Source organism: Sprattus sprattus, assembly GCF_963457725.1.
Source record: "Sprattus sprattus genome assembly, chromosome: 13".
NCBI classification, from domain to species: Eukaryota; Metazoa; Chordata; class Actinopteri; order Clupeiformes; family Clupeidae; genus Sprattus; species Sprattus sprattus.
Genome location: NC_137911.1, coordinates 9373213 through 9391373, shown reverse-complemented (window position 1 = coordinate 9391373; position 18161 = coordinate 9373213). Strand labels below are relative to the sequence as shown.

Here is an 18161-nt window from a genome sequence, read left to right as displayed (position 1 = left end):
GCTTGCAGGACAATGTGGACCAGATGCGAGTGGAAACCGTGTGACTATTAGATGAAATCCACAGGAGGTTTCATTGTCTTGCGCGACTGGCAACCGTAGAGTCAACATTCCTGTGGGAGCAAACAAGAGGCCTCGACAAAAGCAAAAAATATCTCCCTCTCTTTCTCTCTGTTAGTCACACAGAAACCCATCACTGCCGCTTTCGGAAAAAACTAAACCGAGCAAGCAACCTGAAGGGAGGTGGCCACTCGTGAGACAACTATCTGAAACAACGACAAGGAGATTATTGGTAACATGTGAAATCATGGCCGCAAACAAAAACAGTCACTATGGTTAGTGTGGGAAAAGAGGGAGGGAAAAGGTGGAAGAAGAGTGACACTATGGTAGCATTAACCAACCAGATCGCTGCATTGAAAGGACAGGTATTTTGGGTGCCCTGTTGTCAGCCATACCTTGGTTGGATTGGGAGAGAACAACCATCCCATTGTCTGGCACACCCTGTGGCCATTTTCCAAATTTGATTTTACGCAGGCATGGGTTAAGTCGCCTCAATGAGAGAGAAATGGCAATGAATCTGGTTAAAAGTTAGCAGGAAGATATTAGGGGGGAGGAGAAAGGAGCACCATCCTTGACCTGTTGCCTTTCCCTCTTGACATTAAAAGTGCATTCAAATGTATTTTCTAACTCTCTCCCAAAATCATGATTTGTGCTTGACAAAGGGCTTTGTTTCCTCCCAAATGGCTTGGCTCTTTTATCAGTCCCTCTGCATGTCCAAACTCATTTGAGCTGAGGAAATTAGTCATGTGCTGGCCCATGGGTTCTCTTGCACTGGGACTCAGTTCATTAAGCCCCCTGCCTCTGTGCCTTTAAATACTGCTTGCTGTGTGACAGATGCAGACAAGTTACCTTCCAAACTGGGCCCCTTCGTGCTGTGTGATTAATGTGTGTGTGTGTGTGTGTGTGTTCATATGTGCATGGTATGGAAAACCAGTAAAGCCTGAGGCGTGGTGAGGTTTCAATTTTTCATGAAGTGTGTATTTGTGAAAGGTTACTTTGTGTGTGCGCATATGTACATAGCTCTCTCCCAAACACACATTAACACCCAGTCGATGTGCAACCACACGTGCCATGCAGCTCCAGTTAGCTTCTTCAATCTTCTTCAATACCCATAATCGTTGGAATAAGACATCCAGAGCCAAAAGGACACCAACTCACACACATGTACATTAAGAACCTTTACTTACAAAAAGATAAATGGGCATTGGTATCCATGTTTGACACAGCTCCTCAAGGGCATGTTTAAGTCCTGACTTCATCTGCACCATCTACCACTCTATCCCCACCCCATATCCCACTGGAAACCTCTGCAAGCCTCAAACTCCCCTTCCATCAGTCTCTCCAGACCACAGGCATGAGTCTCTGGTCTGCTCCTTTGGTTTCCCTCAGCCCCTGCGGGAATCAGTCAGGGGTTACTGCCCTGCTCCTCCCCGCTCCGCTGCCTTCCTCCAGCCCCAGCTCCTTCTCCAGCCAGCGGGCCCGCAGGGGAGGCAGCTGCTCGTAGGTGAGGAAGCCCAGCTCACTCTGCTGCTGCGGGAGCTTACACAGCAGCAGGTGGCCCCTCAACACCTGAAGAGGAAAAAAAGCAGAAACAGATGTTAGAGGAGGAAAGAGAGAAAGGGGGGAGGGAGAGATAAGAGGGAAGGAGAGATAGAGAGTAAGAAAGACATATGGAATTGAAGGGGAGGTAGTGGGGGATGTTATAGGGGAAGCAAACACGGAATAGATCATGACATAAGACAGACAAAGGGAGAGTAAATAGATGGGGAAAAAATTGAGAGAGGAGGGTGAGAGAACAAGATGGAGATCAAGGCGAAGATCAATAGCGGCAGGGGGAGAGTGAGACAGCCCAGGCAGACAGGACGGGAAAGAGAGAGAAAGTGGCAGTGGATTACAGAGAGACAGAAGTTAGATGGGACACTCGGACCGGCAGCCATGATTACAGAGAGACCGAAGATGGATGGGACACTGGGACTGGCAGGAAGGGGGGTGGGGGTGGCGGGTTGGTTGGACATGATGCCCCTGGGGGAGAGAAAGTGAGAAATGAAGAAAAAAAAGGAAGATGAACACCCTACCTCATCTGTCAGGTAGTAAGTCTTTCTCAACAAGCTGCGACGTGTCACCTCGACCTCCTACAGCAGAGGAGAGAGGAGACACACACATCACAACATCACCTCATAAGACCATCTTCTGAAAACGGAACAGAGATAGATAAACAGCATGGGCTGGATTTTTTTTTTAAAGAACTGCTTTAAACTGAGGAACATGCACAGGGGAGGGGTGGAGTGGAGGGTAAGTGCCCCAGGGGCTTGGCCACCACAAAGGACATTTGTGTGTATCTTTCTGTATCTGTGAATATGAAAGTGAGACACTGCACAAGTATAGATCAAGACCAAGTAACAGGCAGACACTTCCAGTCAGGGCCCTGGGCCCTGAGACGAACCATAAGTCACAGTAGAGAGGAACTGTGAATTGTCTCCTAGCGCCCTGGGCTAATGGCGAGGCTTTTGAAGGACCAGAAAATGACATTTCACCAAGGCAAAGCTCAGGGTCAAGATGTCCTGCTGCTGGTGATGAGGGTGACTAAAAAACACATCGTAGCTGTCAAGAGGCTTTACTGGCATGGGTGTCAATTTTCTATCAAACACCAAGGACCAAAAATAGAAAACATCCCCCCATATTTAAGAGAAGCAATTTAACGCGTGGAGGATCACAGTGTAAACGGTCATTAAGAGAGGATCTATTGTTCCTTGACAAAATGAAGCTGCTGTATGAGTTGAGAACTGTGTCGTGAACAACAACATGCTTCAGTCAGATACTCAGTGTAAAAAGCCCAGAGTGGAGCACTATCCATCTGAAACCTAAAGAGAAGAATGAGCCGAAGGTAACGTAACCTTCAAGAGGAACGTGAATGAAATATCCAGCCTTTTCATCGAGATAATTAGGCCTTATGACCTAATGACTACGATTTTAGTGTTTAAAAAGAGCTCTTTCAACTGTGTCACAGTAGTAAGGTTTGTGTGTATGTGTGTAAATGTTTGTGTAAGCGTGTCTGTGAGTGTACACACCTGAGCTGCGGGCTGCTGGGAGAAGATGAAGGCGTTGACGTGTGCCACTGCCACGGCGTAAAGCACGGGGCACCAGGCTCGGCGCAGCGTCCCCGTCACCAGCGCCCGGAAGTAGAGCCCCAGCAGCGGCAAAGAGTCCTCTGGGGGACACGTGTAGTTCTCCAGGGGAACAGGCAGCTGGGAAGGGACGTAAACGATAACAACAACAAGAATAACATTCCAACTACAACAACAACAATACCAGTAACAATTCCACAACATCTGGAACAACTGCTCTGGAACATAGCCACTCCTTTTAGCCAGCTTACTCACAAGGATTTCTTCGTACTTACTGAGCACTTATTTCACCTATACACTTATCAGATCTGTTAACGAATCTGGTCTCAACAAAACTGGTGTCCATCTCTCTTTATTAATAAAGTATATACAATGAGCAGTAGATCATATTAGCAAGGAGCTCCCTCTTCTGGTGTATACCTTGAACTGCAACATTTAAAACAGCAAGAATCACTGGCTCTTCAAACAATCAGGTAATGAGCCAAATATGAGGACTGCATAATGCACCAGTTGAGTCTGGTTCATGCACTAATGGACATCTGCCTAAATGAGTGAATGAATGGCAGCAAGAAGAAAGGCAGCGCTGCTGTGTACATGAAGGAGGAGTGAATGGCTGTGCGTATTCACCTTCTGCAGTGGGACGCCCAGCGAGCGCAGCAGCCCCATGTGCTCCCCGAACACGGCTAGCCTCATGGTGGCGCTGTAGCGGCGCTGCAGGGGCAGCAGCAGGAAGCAGCCGAACAACGCGTCCCCGAACGACACGGCCTCGTACTGGGCCAGCAGCGCTGTGTACAGGTCGTGGAAGGACGCCTGGCCCGGCGGGGGCACCCCCAGGTCCAGCGCAGCCAGCACCTGGGGACGTGTGAGCGCCCCGAAAAGGGCCCCTGTGAGGCGCTGCACTGGGGGCTCCAGGAAGAGGTCGCTGGAGGCCAGGAAGACACAAGCCAGCCGGGCCAACTTGGCAACAGGGGGGACAACGCGGAGCGCCACCTCCCTCCAGCTCTCCAGCAGCAGGAGCCACTGAAGGCAGTGGGTGACTGACGCCAGTGAACCGGCCGGGAGGAACTCAGTCTCTATACCGCCACCGTCCGATTGGCCCATTCGCTCGTACAGGCTGATGAGTGGCAGGTAGGGCCAATCGGAGGGCAGGGAGGGGCCAAGGGAGAGGTCGGGGAGGAGGAGGGAGCGGAGCCAGGGCGTGCGGCCCAGGTGGCGGTTGCGAGAGGCCAGGACCAGGGGCTCGGAGTGGGCTAGGTGGGTGAGGTAGCAGCCACGGAGGGAGGGGAGCTGGGTGCAGGCGTCCCGGAGAAGAGGAGCGAGAGGAGGGGGAGTGGAGACGCCCTCCTGAAGGTGAAGCTCAGCAAGAGCAGCTGCCTCTAGACCTCCACTGGCCCCCTCACTAGGGTGAGAGAGAGAGAGAGAAACAGCAGGGGGAGGGGGGAAACAAATGTATTAGAGCTTAACTTAACACTCACACATGGAAAATGAAGCAAACTCTTGAAGAATGAAGAATCGGTGTGAAAAAGAATGAAGATGGGTGTGAGAACATGTTGTTCAAGGTTTGAATACGGCGATAGCAGCAATGTTGTATTGCTACAAAGCAGACATATGGATATCTTAAAATTTGGAGCAGATGGAGAACAAACATCACAGCCAAACAACAAATATGCTGTGTAAAAGATTTATGGTTGGCATAAAAGTATATTTAAAAAGCGGCAAAATTATATGAGAGTACACACGTCCCAGTGTTGTTTTCCCCAAATCTGAAAGTAAAAACCAGGCAAACCAAAAGACCAAGCTGGTTTAAATTTAGGATCCACACGCAGCAAATGCCCCTAGCACCTTGCATTCGCATGGACAAACCACCGTGTTCAAAATCCATCTTATCATCCATAATATTTACTAAACTGTCAGTCTTTCGTGCTAAGCTTCAACATTTCCTGACCTTGTTGATAAACTGATACAGCATGCTTGTTTATGTAAACAAAATACTTTAGTGTTTTGTTATGTTTAGAACGGCGACTAGAGTAATAATTGTCCAGCTTGCTGAAGAAGAAATTCAGCCTTGTCCGGTTTACATGCAACCATAGATGGTGTTGCTCTCAAATTACGTCTAAACAAATGAAAGTGATTCATCCAGCAGGCCCATACAAGCTGCCTTTAAGGGTGACAGGACACCAAACATCAGTATCACTTGCAATCATTACTTAACAGGATGTAACAGGACGTTTACAAAATTTGCATGCAAATTAAAACTTCTTAGACCCCCAAACTCCAGTTTTGTCCGCCTTTTGACAGGATAGCTAATGAGAGGGTACATCCAAAATGGCTTTAAAGTAAAGTCAAATTCAAACTAAAATTAATATGTGGCTGGATCACAGTTCTTTTAAATTTGCTCAAAACACTCAACATTTAGTCTTGAAATGTATCTATCGAGCAAAGACTGATCCAATAACATTTCTGCTAGTCTCTCACAGGGTGAGGGTTTGTGAATAGCATTTATTAAATGTGGTCCTTATGAAAAGTTTCTCTTGCAAGGAGTAATTATTTTTATGGTGGACTCAACGTTTCTTAGGATGGTGCTATTAGGACCTCTTAAATATTTGTACTTATTAAGGTTGACTTGTAGAACTTGTCCGTCATCAAAACTGGACTGAACCATCGTGTTTCTGCATCATTAGCATTTAAAAGCTAATGATGGAGGCATTGGCCATGTGAACTTGGCCTGCTGTCCTGAGAGAAACACATGATCAAAGCCTCTGCAATTTACTATCCTCCGCTACACAGAAACACCTACTTGAAATGTACCTCCAGGCCTAAACCATGCATGAGGCACACCAACTGATGTCAGGCCAGCCTCTGTTTACCAACTAAAGTTAAGGGAATTTGCAGCATAATATGAAGCAGATGCTTAAGGAAGCCAGCAAGTTGGCCTTCACTACCTCCTACTTATCTTCTGCAGTTTAAACGTGGCTTTAATGAAAAACTACATTAACACACAAGTCGGTACGACCATCGGGAGAAACACATGCATGTGGCAAACCGCTTTCATTGATCTCAACCAAATTTGTGCATCTCTGTAGTGCCATCACAGACCCTGTCATCTCCCAGCGTGGATGGCAGCAGTTTCTATTTATGGTTTGCTCATGATCCGCTCCTTTGACCGCCATGCATCTTTTATGATGCGGCATTCTATTCCGGAACACAAACACATAAATGTTTAATGAGGCTGAACTTGTTGGTGGCTTTTGGAAGGGTACATCTGTATGTGTTTGTGTCTGTGTCTTTGTGTGAGAGAGAATGTTTGGTTTTCAGTTTATCCCTTGAATATTTTCAATTGAAGCTATACATAGATCGTTACTCAACCAAAGAAACACACTGCATGCAACACTACTGCATTGAACATGCATCTGGAGACTATACCCAGACAATATGGCAGGAAATGGGACTTGGAGTGACTTTCGGACCAAACAGCAAAACAATGAATATCCACTTAGACACATGCTGGAAGAACAGTGTATGTTGAACCAACTGATCAGTGCCAGTACGAGACACACAATACATAACAACTAAATTTGCACCAGGTCTGGTGTCGTAGATGTTCAAGTGTCTGTACTGTAGAGAGCTGAATTGCAAGAATTAATCTCCATTTACCTGAATTTATAAAGATATGGCAACAAGTATGTCCAACTATGGAATGCAGCTGATAAAACAAATGAATCACTGGGCAACCTACCAGTTTTTCAAACAGTAAATTGTGTTATTTCACACGATCAACCAGCAACCACATTTAGCAGTATCAAGTCCAACAGCCACAGCCAGTGGGATTTTTCTATACCTGCTGCACCATCAGGGCAGTTTCATCTATGATTGACAGCTGCAAGAGGAGGAGTACTCACGGTATGAAGGCCTGGTTGAAGATAATGGAGGAAAAAAGTTCATGTGCCACGTATTCACTTCCTGGCAGTAACCACGGAAGGATCACTAGGGCAACCTGATGGAAAAGGGAGGCCTGCTTTGCCACTTCAGGGTCAACTGGAACCTGAAATAAAATCCAGTAACATTGCATTGATCATTGCACACTACACACACACATAACAAATAAAAGCACATTTTGTCCAGAACGGTAAGGTGCATAGACTGCCTATGTCATAGGAACATGGTGCCCACAAACTGTGCATACTGGGAGAGGTTTTCAACTCCACTGCAACACAACAATTACAACCTGGAACACACACACACACACACACACACACACACACACACACACACACACACACACACACACGACAAAACTGTACCAATCTGTGTGCCAGGCGGAGCAGCAGGTAGAGCAGGTGATGCTCATGCCTCAGGAGCCAGGCACGGCTGTGGGTGAGGGTGGGCATGGCCTGGGCACAGCTGTGCAGGTACGCCAGCACAGAGTCCGTCAGGAGCAGCACACTGAACTGGGGTCAGAAGGGCAAAAAGATAACACAGTTTAGATCATGGATATGGACATGGGCAGATTTTCCAGTGAATGCTTCATAACGACTAAGCATTCATTTTGAGATAATATGATGCTGGGAGGTGCATCTTTCTCTGAGAGGCAGACATGCAAACACAGATGGGAAAACAATTTTCAAATCAAAATCTGGAACAAACTCAAAATATGAGTATAATATGACAAATTATCCGCTACTCAAAATATGCTAGTGCTAGATAGTCACTAGGTGGCAGCACAAAACAGTCCCACAAAAGCCAATTTGCGAGGGGAAATCAGGGCACGAGTTACAAGTTTCAAGTTTGGCACAAGCCAGTTTCATAGTAGCATAGTATTCTGTATTGAATGTGAAATTATATTTAAGTCTAAGAGAGCAAAACCCTGCAAGAATAAAGCGTCCAAAAACTCGTTCACTGTAGTCTTCACCTTCTTGGCCAGTCCCTTGTGTATGCCTGTGATGATGTCCAGCAGGTAGTACAGGCTGGTGAGGAGGGGGAATGGGGATCCAGGGCCGACCAGGCCACTGCTGTTCCTCTCCCCAGAGCAGGCCAACCCCGGCAGGCTGGCCACCGCCTCAGGCCCCGGGCCGCAGGAGAGCGGGTTGCACACGGCCGAGTGTGACCTGAAACATCCCCACAGATGGAACAGGGTGAGTGACTCAAAACGAGACATGCTAAACATTACGTCCTTCCCTGACCGAGTAGCAAGGTCATGAGAAAGGAGATGTAGTCCACTCAAGCATGTGTAAGAGATTTTTAAAGTATGAATGCTAGTCTGGGGTCATGTTTCCACTGTCCGAATCACAAGCTTCCCCTTAATACTCACACATGAGGATTTCTCAGTCACTTTTTTCCCCAGTAGAGCACATACACTGTGTCACTGCAGTATTCTAAACCGATGACAAGCCAGTGAATAAGAGCCATTTCATTTTAATACTTTCACCAGAACAGAGCATCATAGCACAGCCACACAGCCCGTCAGTTCACTTACTTGAGGTTGCCAATCATCCTGTGCACTGCCTGATGGGAGATCAGTGGCAGCAGTATCTCTGAGGTGAGAGACTCCAGCTCCTGCAGACACTCCACTGGCCGAAAGGAGCTCTGAGATGAACCACACAACACAGATTACACACCACTGCTCCAGTTACAAAATGGCACAACACCTTTTCTTTCTACTAATGATGAATGGCAAGCAAAAAGACACACAAGGCCTTGACACAGGCATAGCATTGATGTATCCCTGCCATCCTTGCCATATGCATTAGAGTGATTTAGGTAATTCGAGAGGTCGAGAAGTTTTATTAAAAATGGAAGAAATCTTCTTTTTACTGACATTGATGATGTCCCCATTATACTTTTCCAAGTGCTTAAATAACTCGAAAATATTCAATGTGTTTTTTCGAACGCCCAGCTAAAAACGCCCAACCTTCATCTGAGGATGTGCCACTGTGTTCACCTGTAGAGGGAGCTGTGAGTAGAAGGCCCCCAGGTAGAGCAGGTAAGAGGGGAGCAGACTCAGTGAGCTCTCCAGCTGCCCCGCCTCACACAGCCCCTTCATACACCCCTTTAGCTGACCAATCACAGTCGGCTGCAGTCCAGTCACATGACCCCATGCCACTGGAGGGGGTGGAGGGCACTCACCCTGGGAACTTTGAAATAAAACAATTACATTAAATGCACTGATATAGAGAATGCTGGGGATAAGCTCAAAGCAACTCACAGTACAGTGCAGATGAGGGATTTTCACCAGTGTTTGTGCTCACAAGAGACCCATGGCCTTTGTTGCAGTTATTCATTAAAATGATGGTGATATAAAGTAAAATGATGTAGCTCATCATTTTTTCTGGGGCTTTACTTTGTGAACTGTAAAACGTTAAGACCCATAAAACGTGTGTTTCCTAGAGCATAAATAGGAGCATGCACACATAAAAAAAGTTTAACACAGGGGTCGTCTGGTTAAAGTATGTTAAGCAAATTCCTCCAGTTGAATGGCTAAATAGGCTTCTCCAGCTGTAGGGAAACCAGCAGCCTCACCTGGCCAGGGCGGCCTTCAGCTCCTGGTGGCAGCCTGCGGTGTGCGTGACCTGGGTGAGGAGCGTCAGGATTGCCTGGGCTCTCTGGAGCTCCAGCGGAAGCACGTGACCGGTGGAGGAAATGGGTCGGGGGAAGGACTGCAGCGCTTTCATCAGAACGGGGTAGAGATCACTGCATGTCAGAGAGAGATGAAGGTTTACCTCAAGTGTATAGAGATGCTGAGTTCATCTGCTCAACTGAGACTGATGTGCTCCATCAGGCGTGCATTCTGGAACAGTGTAAATAAATACAGCCTCATCATCCCATTTGTAGATGAGATTAAACACCTTTGATTTAACAGCAAGTGCCAGTACCAGACGTGTTCAGGGTGCCCAACTGACAAGTCAACAGAAGGCAAGCAGTTAAAGACCTTAGTCCTTACAATCTGCTAGGTGTTCAAGTGACGAGGGGTCATCTGTGTTTCTTGTCCTCACCTGTACAAATTGCAGGCCTGACCATAGCTGGCAGCTACAGCCCACATCCTGTAGGCCTCGGTGCTACAGCGAAACGCCTCCCCCGCCTCTAGGAGCAGCTCACTTGGTTCCACTGCCAGCAGCAGAGACAAACGCTCTTTCCCACCCAGCGAGTGCAGCTGTAAGTGAGAACAAAGGTTAATTTTCTTACGAATAAAATATTTACCGAAATAGTTGCACAAACAGTGCAATTTCACCCTGAACTGATGCAATGAGACTCCCTAAATAGAAATTCACAGAGTGCTGAAAGCACCAAATGCCAGTGACGGAGTGCACTAACACCCATGTCAACATGAATGTGTTATCAGCTCACTGTGCCAATGACAGGCGGGCCAATGACACTCACCAGCCTGGCACAGACGTGCCGTCCCGCTGTGCCCAGCACGCGGAGGAGCTTCATCGCCATGGCAACAGGCAACCCGTACAAAGACTGTGGAGCAGGTGAGGAGGGTGGGGCCCAGGAGGAAGGCAGGAACTCTGACATCACAGTGTCCATTAGGCGGGGGCAGTCCACAACCTACAGTCACAAAGGCAAGAACGAGAATGTTGATGGACCTGTGTTAGTCCTACATGTCTCCATTTGTGTGTGTGTGTGTGTGTGTGTGTGTGTGTGTGTGTGTGTGTGTGTGTTTACTTTATTTTATTTGATCATTAAATATCAATATAAATAAACTGTCAACATCAACTCACTATAAACTCAACTAAAGTCAACTAGTCCTAACTTTGAATTACCTGTAAACACGAATACATGTACGCGTGTGTGTGTGTGTGTGTGTGTGTGTGTGTGTGTGTGGGTTACCTGTGCAGCAGCAGAAGTGGAGTGGCGAGTGATCCGCACCAGCACCTCCAGCAGGTCCAGCACCACCCGTGGAGACGGACGCACCACCTCCAGGATGTAGCGTATCCGTGGCAACACATTCATCTTCAACAGCCCCTTTAACAACACCACAAAACCAAAATGTGTTTAGAACCTCTACAAGTAATGACACTCATCATCACGAAGATGTGTTGCATCTGATCATTACAAAAAGCTACAAGCCTTACTCAATGATGTATACTGAGCAGAGATGCTTTCAGTAAGCTTAAAGGTTCTATGTAGATGGGAGCATATTTTTGTGTTATTGCACTGCACCGTTGCTTACACCTCACAAACACGAAGTAGAAGACAAAAGAAAGATAGAACTAGCAAAGGAAACAGACAGAATATGCCAAGACAAAACAGAGAGTAAAAGACAACAACAAGGACCAGCAGGAGACCATGCTCACCTTGACCACATCCTGCCGTGCCACCTCATGATCTGACTTCCTCTCCTCCTTCTCCTTCTGTGTCTCTTTGACATCTTCATCCTCATCCTCCTCGTCCTCTTCTTCCTGGGTGGTGGGCAGGAGGGGGAAAGAGGCCATGCCAAGGAGCCAGGAGAACGTCCCATCCAGACCGTCCTGTGGTAGACACCCAAACACATACTTTTGAATATACAGTATATGATCATCTCACTAGAGACAAAAAAGGATAATAATTCTGGTCTGTCCCTATCTGTAACTTTTTTAAGGGTACCCTTGAATGAGAAGGTTCTCGTACGGACAATCATGCAAGATATTTCATGGAATTTCACAGGTAATTTAACTGGATTTTCACACATTGGAAGAGATATATATCAGTTTTATTGTCGACTATCAACTCTACATTCCCTCTTCACTTTTGAATCATCTTCTAGTCTTCTCTACAACTCTTTATTGTTGATTTTATATAAAAACTGGGATATTACGTCTCAAAATAATTTCACAAACAAAATGTGCAAAAACAAAATTCCAATAAAACGCAATGCACTGAAATACTGCACCCAGTCCTAATTACTTCATACCTACAGTGTATCTTGAAAACATTGTTCTCGGCTCCATCAATCCCTGCACACTGGGAATTCTCACACCTATACCCTGACGCCTTAAAGGGAGTCAGTCACCTCGTCATCAGTTGACACCAGGAGTGCTCGCAGGGCCTGCACAGCAGCGGCCATCACCCCCTCCACGCCGTCGTCCAGCGAGAAACGCAGCAGGAAGAGCAGCCCGGCGTCCAACAGGGTGGACAGCACACTGCCCTTCAGCACCGATGCAAACGCTCCTGAGCGAGCCTGGACGAGAAGAGACAGGGAGATTAACAGATCAGTTATTCATGACAATGTGCATTGTTAAGTTTGGTTATATGAAAGTGTGGGTTCTATTGGTCAAATGGATATGAGGCATGAGCCTAACAGAGCAATCACAGGTCATTCCACTAGATCAGAAGCATTATAAAACACCCTCAAAAACCTATTCATTAGTAGCGTCTAGGTGAGCCCAACTCACTCTTTGACTCTCTATCTAACTGTTCCCTCTATGTCCTGTAGGGGCATCTGATTGAGAATAGGTTTGTTTTTTGTATTGATTGTTTGTTTGTTATGTTGTTTGTACCTTTGTGATGATGTTGGCCAGTGTGCTGAGAGCCAGTGTGCGCTGCCGGAACACAAGACTACGAGAGAGCATGAAGAGCTCCTGTAGGGAGTAACCTGCCAGCTGAGAGAGTGAGAGAGAGGGGGCGAGGGAGAGGGAGAGAGAGAGAGTGAGAGAGCGAGGGAGGGAGCATGAGAGAGAGGGGGCGAGGGAGGGGGAGAGAGAGTGAGAGAGAGGGAGTGAGGGAGGGAGAGAGGGTGGGGGTGAGAGAGAGGGGGGGCAAGGGAGGGAGCAACGGAGGATATTGAGGAGAGAAGACAGCATTGAGGGAGTGAGAGAGAGAGGGAGAGAGAGAGAGAGAGGGAGCGAGGGAGGGCAGTGAGGAGAGAAGAAAGCATTAAAAGAGAGGGGCATTGTATAATTCAAACACAGAGGAGAAGGGCATTGTAACATTCAAACAGTAGTTAAGTTCTTATGAGTTCTGGCAGTACAAGGTCAAAGTAGGTTCGTTTTAAAAAGCAACAAAAGTCTACCAGATTTGAACACATTTTGAATTATTATTATTGAATTAGAAGAAGCACTTGATTCCTAGTTCTCAGTTGTCAATGTGAAAGCCCTTCTCTGTCCTGGCTACACTTACCTCAGGCTCGTCTCCATGGTGATGCAAGCCCAGATGTGTGGGCAGGTCTTCTGATGGAGGGATGAGGTTGCCAGTGAAGTCAAACCGAGCCTGCATATCCTAGACAAGACACAAGCAAGCCAGGAGAGCTGAAAATGGTGTCTGAGTGGCTACTTTGCATACTGTTACCCTTCCCATTAATCAAATTTAGAACTCAAATTTAGAAGGCATTGGAGGTATTGCAGGTGCAGTCTGTGATTCTATTCCCATACACTTTTTGACGGAAAGTTGCTCCTCACAGTCCTCTAACTGTATGTTTGCACTCAAACAAAGACCCAATCAAGGGATAGGGTGCAATTTGATTGTCTGTTGAGCTCAAATATCACCAACCTTTTGCGAACCAAATTATAGACTGCATCTTCAATTTGGATCATTAAATTATTGTATTCATTTTGGAGCATTTTTGACCGGTTCGCAAATTCGTCTTTATCTGGGCCAAAGTTGTGAATTTCTCAAATCGTTTCTCAAATCCAGGCTACACATTTTGAACAGATATTGACCTTTATATTTATATTCCAATTTAAATTTTGTGTCTTTAGTCACACTGTTATCTATAGGTGAATTCTTAAAAAAATCACAGATTATTTTTTTTAAGCCCCTTATCTAACTGCCCTATTACCAAGCAAAGCATTAGTCTCTCTTTCTCACCTTCTTTGTTCCTTTTCGTCTTGGTGGGGGCAGTTCTTTGGTCCACTCCAGTTTATCAGGCTCCAGTTTGTCCATGTGCACCCAATCTTTCTGGGGTTTGAATGGCAGGTCCTCGTCTAGATTTTTGGAGGGGGCAATGCTTTTGTTACAGAATTGGCAGTATAGCGATGGCAATGAGTTACAGACAATTACAGAGGCAGCAGCATTGAAGAACAAAGTGCCAAAAGTGCAAAATATGACAGATATGCAATATTTACCAATACATTAAACATTAACCACCAATTAACTTCATGCTGTTCCTTTCTAATAATAATTTTCAGATTTGAATGGCACATAAACATAAAAGATGGAGGGAAACAAAAAATAACTCTAGAAGGGGAAAAAAAGAAAAGGTACAGCCAGATCCACAAACACCAATGGGAGATCAAACACAGAGTAAACTACATTCCGCCATGAGCTGCATAAATCTCAGAGCTCATGTTCATATGTATGAAGTCTTCCATTTACCTCCATTACCCTAAATGAGTTTCAGCGCTCGCCATGGCCCACGCTGCACTAATCAGACTAATTGAAATCAATGCAGCATCAGTACAGGGATTCAAGTCACGCAGCAATGCCTTTAGGTTCTGCCAAATCCACATTACAGTATTATATACAATTAGTTGCAGTGGTACGGGGAATAAGAGAACTGCCAGCCATTCAGAAACACCATCGCAGTCAAAGCTATGGTAGAACACTTTGTACTTGTTGTGTTCTATAATAATTGAATACAGCAATAGCAGTCACAGTCCCAAACAAACTGTAAAGCAAATGGAGGAGTTTTGTATGTCACCTATTCACTAAAATGTTTTATTAGGATCAATCACTGAAAACCAATTTTCAACTTAGACTAACAGTGCACATCTTAGTCATCTCATTTAGCAGTATATCTATCTAGTTCTTTCTCACTCTCTTTAATCTCCAAACAACAGAATGCATATCCATATGGGAAATTCTGAAGCACATCAATACAACCTCACCCACCTGTGATTTGTTGAGTTGTTTCGGGTTCTTCTGTATCCTCCATGCCCACTTGCGGTGGTTCCTGGCTGGTGTCTGTGATGTCCATGACTGAGGCAGCGGAAACAACTAAAGGCTTCTTTTGACCCCTGACCTCACCATTCTGACCACAGGAAGTTGTCTGTTCCGCCAGATCAGAACCAGCCATTTTCTGCCCCTTATGCGCCCGCACAAAGCCCACCATCCTGGGATCTGAAGATGGGAAGGACATACTGGACATCAGTCATACAGCCAGTAACTAGCAATAAAGGGGTGGCAGATGGCAACCTACAACACAACTAGAAGACCCTATATATCTACATCGCAGCTTTGTTGGAAGCTATGGCCTACCTGCCATTCTCTTCATAATGACCTGAGTCATATTTTCAAATGAGAAACAAACATTATTCAATCACAGTAGGCTCTACACAGAATGCAACATTTCAGAGGAAATAGGTATATGTGCAAGGTATAGGTGCAAATTAGAGAGAAGCCCAAGATACAGGTGCCCCTGCTTTTTAAAGTCTTCATAATCTTGCATATATAGCCTGAGCCTGAGCCTTCCTTTAGCACAGCTGAGACATCCAGAGGAGGGGCCAGGCTGCTTTGTGTTGGATGCACTCAGTGGCACTGGTACCTCTGCCAGGCAGCTAAGCCAACACACAATAACTCTGATGCCCTCTCTCATACCAAGCTGTGCCAGCAGCCTCCTCTGCTCCTCCAGGATCTCCTCCTGTGTCATGCCCTCCAGACGTGCCTGGTTCTCCCGGTGAATCTTCAGGCTCTCCAGAGCACTGTCACCCTGTCCAAGGCCCTGCCCCGACACTAGGAGAGGGCCGACTGACACACCTGCAGGATAGGCAAATACAAACAAGAAGTATACACTTTCTTTCACTAACACACCTTAAATATCAAACTCACACACCCGACCACCACTACAAATATCACATTACGTGGGTTAAATGGATGCCAACCCACAAACAAGCTAAGTGGATGGTGTCTTGCCAAAGACTGCCAAACTGAATTGCTAACAGAGGAGCACTCCTTTTGGTTTTGGCAGGGGCTGTCTTGGTGTGCCTCCCTGCATTTCAAATTTAGCAACAGAAGTTTTACTTACTTCCAATTCCAGATGGCTTTTCTAATTCCATGCTGGTGGGGGACTCAACACTTTGGGGTTCTTTAGGAACAACAGAGATTGATGTTTGTTTTGATCGAAGTCCCCCCTCTTTGGTTCTCTGTGCAGCAATCTGACGGGCAAAAAGGCTCTTCCTGGTTCCAGAAACTGTACTTTTACCCTGAAAAACAAAAAGGTACTACGTTTTTTTTATATAATATATTTGGTCTGAAACATTTTGTCCAAGCTCAAGGCTTGAGTAAACCTTGCATGAACTTTTGATTACCTGAGTGACGCCTTCAGATCGATGCATAACTTTGGGAAATGCAAAGCCGGTTACTGCAGGAAGGCATATAGGCACAGTGCTTGTGTCTCTTTCCTAAAGAAAGATGAGAAAAGACCTTTATGTTTGTTCTTCGACACTTAGGGACTCAAAGGGTTCAAACAAAAATGGATGAAGACCCAAAACCAAAGGGTTTGAAAGGGATATTAGACCACGATTATACTGACAACTATCCTGGAGAGAACAGCACTGATGTGTGAGTCATGTCTGTCCAGTGTCTCCTCAGCATCTTCATCCTCAAAGTGCACTTGGACCTTTTTAAAGCGTGACTTCTTGGGGGGTGCAGGTGTAAGGGAGGGCATTTCATCTGGTAAATCTTGTGAATAAAACACATGTTAAATATTTTTTTACTTTGAATTCACAACATTTAGTTTAGTTTTGAAAACTCTACAATAATTTTTCCTTTATTATTTTTATTGGAAAGCAACTACTGCTGTTGAATGCCAATCTCAGTGAGAGTGGACTACCTTCGATGGTGACGATATCTCTCTGGCTGTCCTCACTGTTTTCTGGGTCACCCGTCCCCTGTTCGCCTCGGCGTTTGTCAGGACGCCGCACCACATTGACGATTGATGGCGAGGTACCTGATGACAAAAACCGTTCCTGCTCGCGTAGGAGATCATCCTCCGAATCTGTGTTTTTGGGACGTCGCAACATCCCTCCTTTCGAGTATGACTAAACCTATAAGGACAATTAAACATTTGCTACATCAAATGCTCATTTGACAACTTCGCACATATTTGTGCACAGTTTCAATTGAACTTGGGTGGACAGGGACTGACAATGCTTATAACCGTTACTTATACATAAAGCAATGACTAGCTCATGTTAAAGATGAGGCTGGTGTTGCCAGCTCCATACACCATCACTGATGAAGCTGTCTGAACTTGTGGTTCAACGTGAACCAACATGGGACAGTAAAGGTACTGCTAGCTTCCTTTACATTTGAAATGCTAGCTAGGCATGTTTCTTACACGATTATCTACAGAACAATGCGGGTAAGACGTGTAACAGAAAAAAGCATGCATGACATGAAGGTGTTTACCTTTCTATATACCTATAAATTATTCAATCAGCAAGACTTCATAAAATAGGGACCTTCTGTTGCAATTCACGACTTCAACTACAATACAGCGTGTGTTGACACAATGGATGTACTTCCTGTTATTGGATTTTCAAAATAAAAGTCCGTCCACTACTTGTGCGTTTCTGAGCAATGTAACTCTTGATTTTTTTGACGCGTCGTTGATACCTGCGGCTTGGTCGCAACACAAAAGAAAAGACGTACACCATTGCACGTTCACATTAGTTTTGACACACATGCTTAATATCGCTTCATGTTAAGGCTAATTTCCCGGGTAGGGCGCTAGTCAGCACTAATTTTAATGTTTTATTTTTTGCAGTTATTTGTTTTGTCAGATAAAACTGAGATATTTTAAGGAATTGAAGAGGGCAGTGATAGGAACACAAACTAGATTCTGCGTATTATTTTTTATCAACATATTTCTTGTGTGTATTGTTACTATCTAGCCTGCAGTTGCTTTTACCAAACTGTTAGGCAACTTCATATGATCTAAATCACAAACAGACTGTGCGATCATTGACTTGAGAAGAATTGTGTCCATGTGCGCAGTGGCCGAGCAGCCTTTCCATCAGCAAACTATTAATTGCACTGTTGGAGAGCGCGCACAACAGCCGATGT

At 45.6% G+C, this 18161-nt stretch overlaps 1 protein-coding gene across 1 annotated transcript; it reads right to left on the bottom strand.

Moving 5' to 3' along the window:
* Positions 1-1372: 1372 nt before the first annotated feature.
* On the bottom strand, positions 1373-17583 carry rpap1 (RNA polymerase II associated protein 1). The gene is made up of 25 exons (XM_080850694.1): positions 17505-17583; positions 16927-17140; positions 16627-16775; positions 16403-16495; positions 16120-16297; positions 15693-15851; positions 14988-15215; positions 13965-14080; positions 13278-13376; positions 12659-12760; positions 12172-12339; positions 11477-11650; positions 11010-11144; positions 10557-10727; positions 10172-10329; positions 9699-9869; positions 9121-9313; positions 8656-8765; positions 8092-8287; positions 7484-7630; positions 7082-7224; positions 3810-4581; positions 3126-3302; positions 2133-2189; positions 1373-1626 (listed from the first exon to the last, which is right to left on the bottom strand). The coding sequence occupies exons 2-25, from the start codon at positions 17114-17116 to the stop codon at positions 1459-1461; spliced, it is 4254 nt and encodes a 1417-aa protein (XP_080706820.1). The 5' UTR covers positions 17117-17140; positions 17505-17583; the 3' UTR covers positions 1373-1458.
* Positions 17584-18161: the final 578 nt, after the last annotated feature.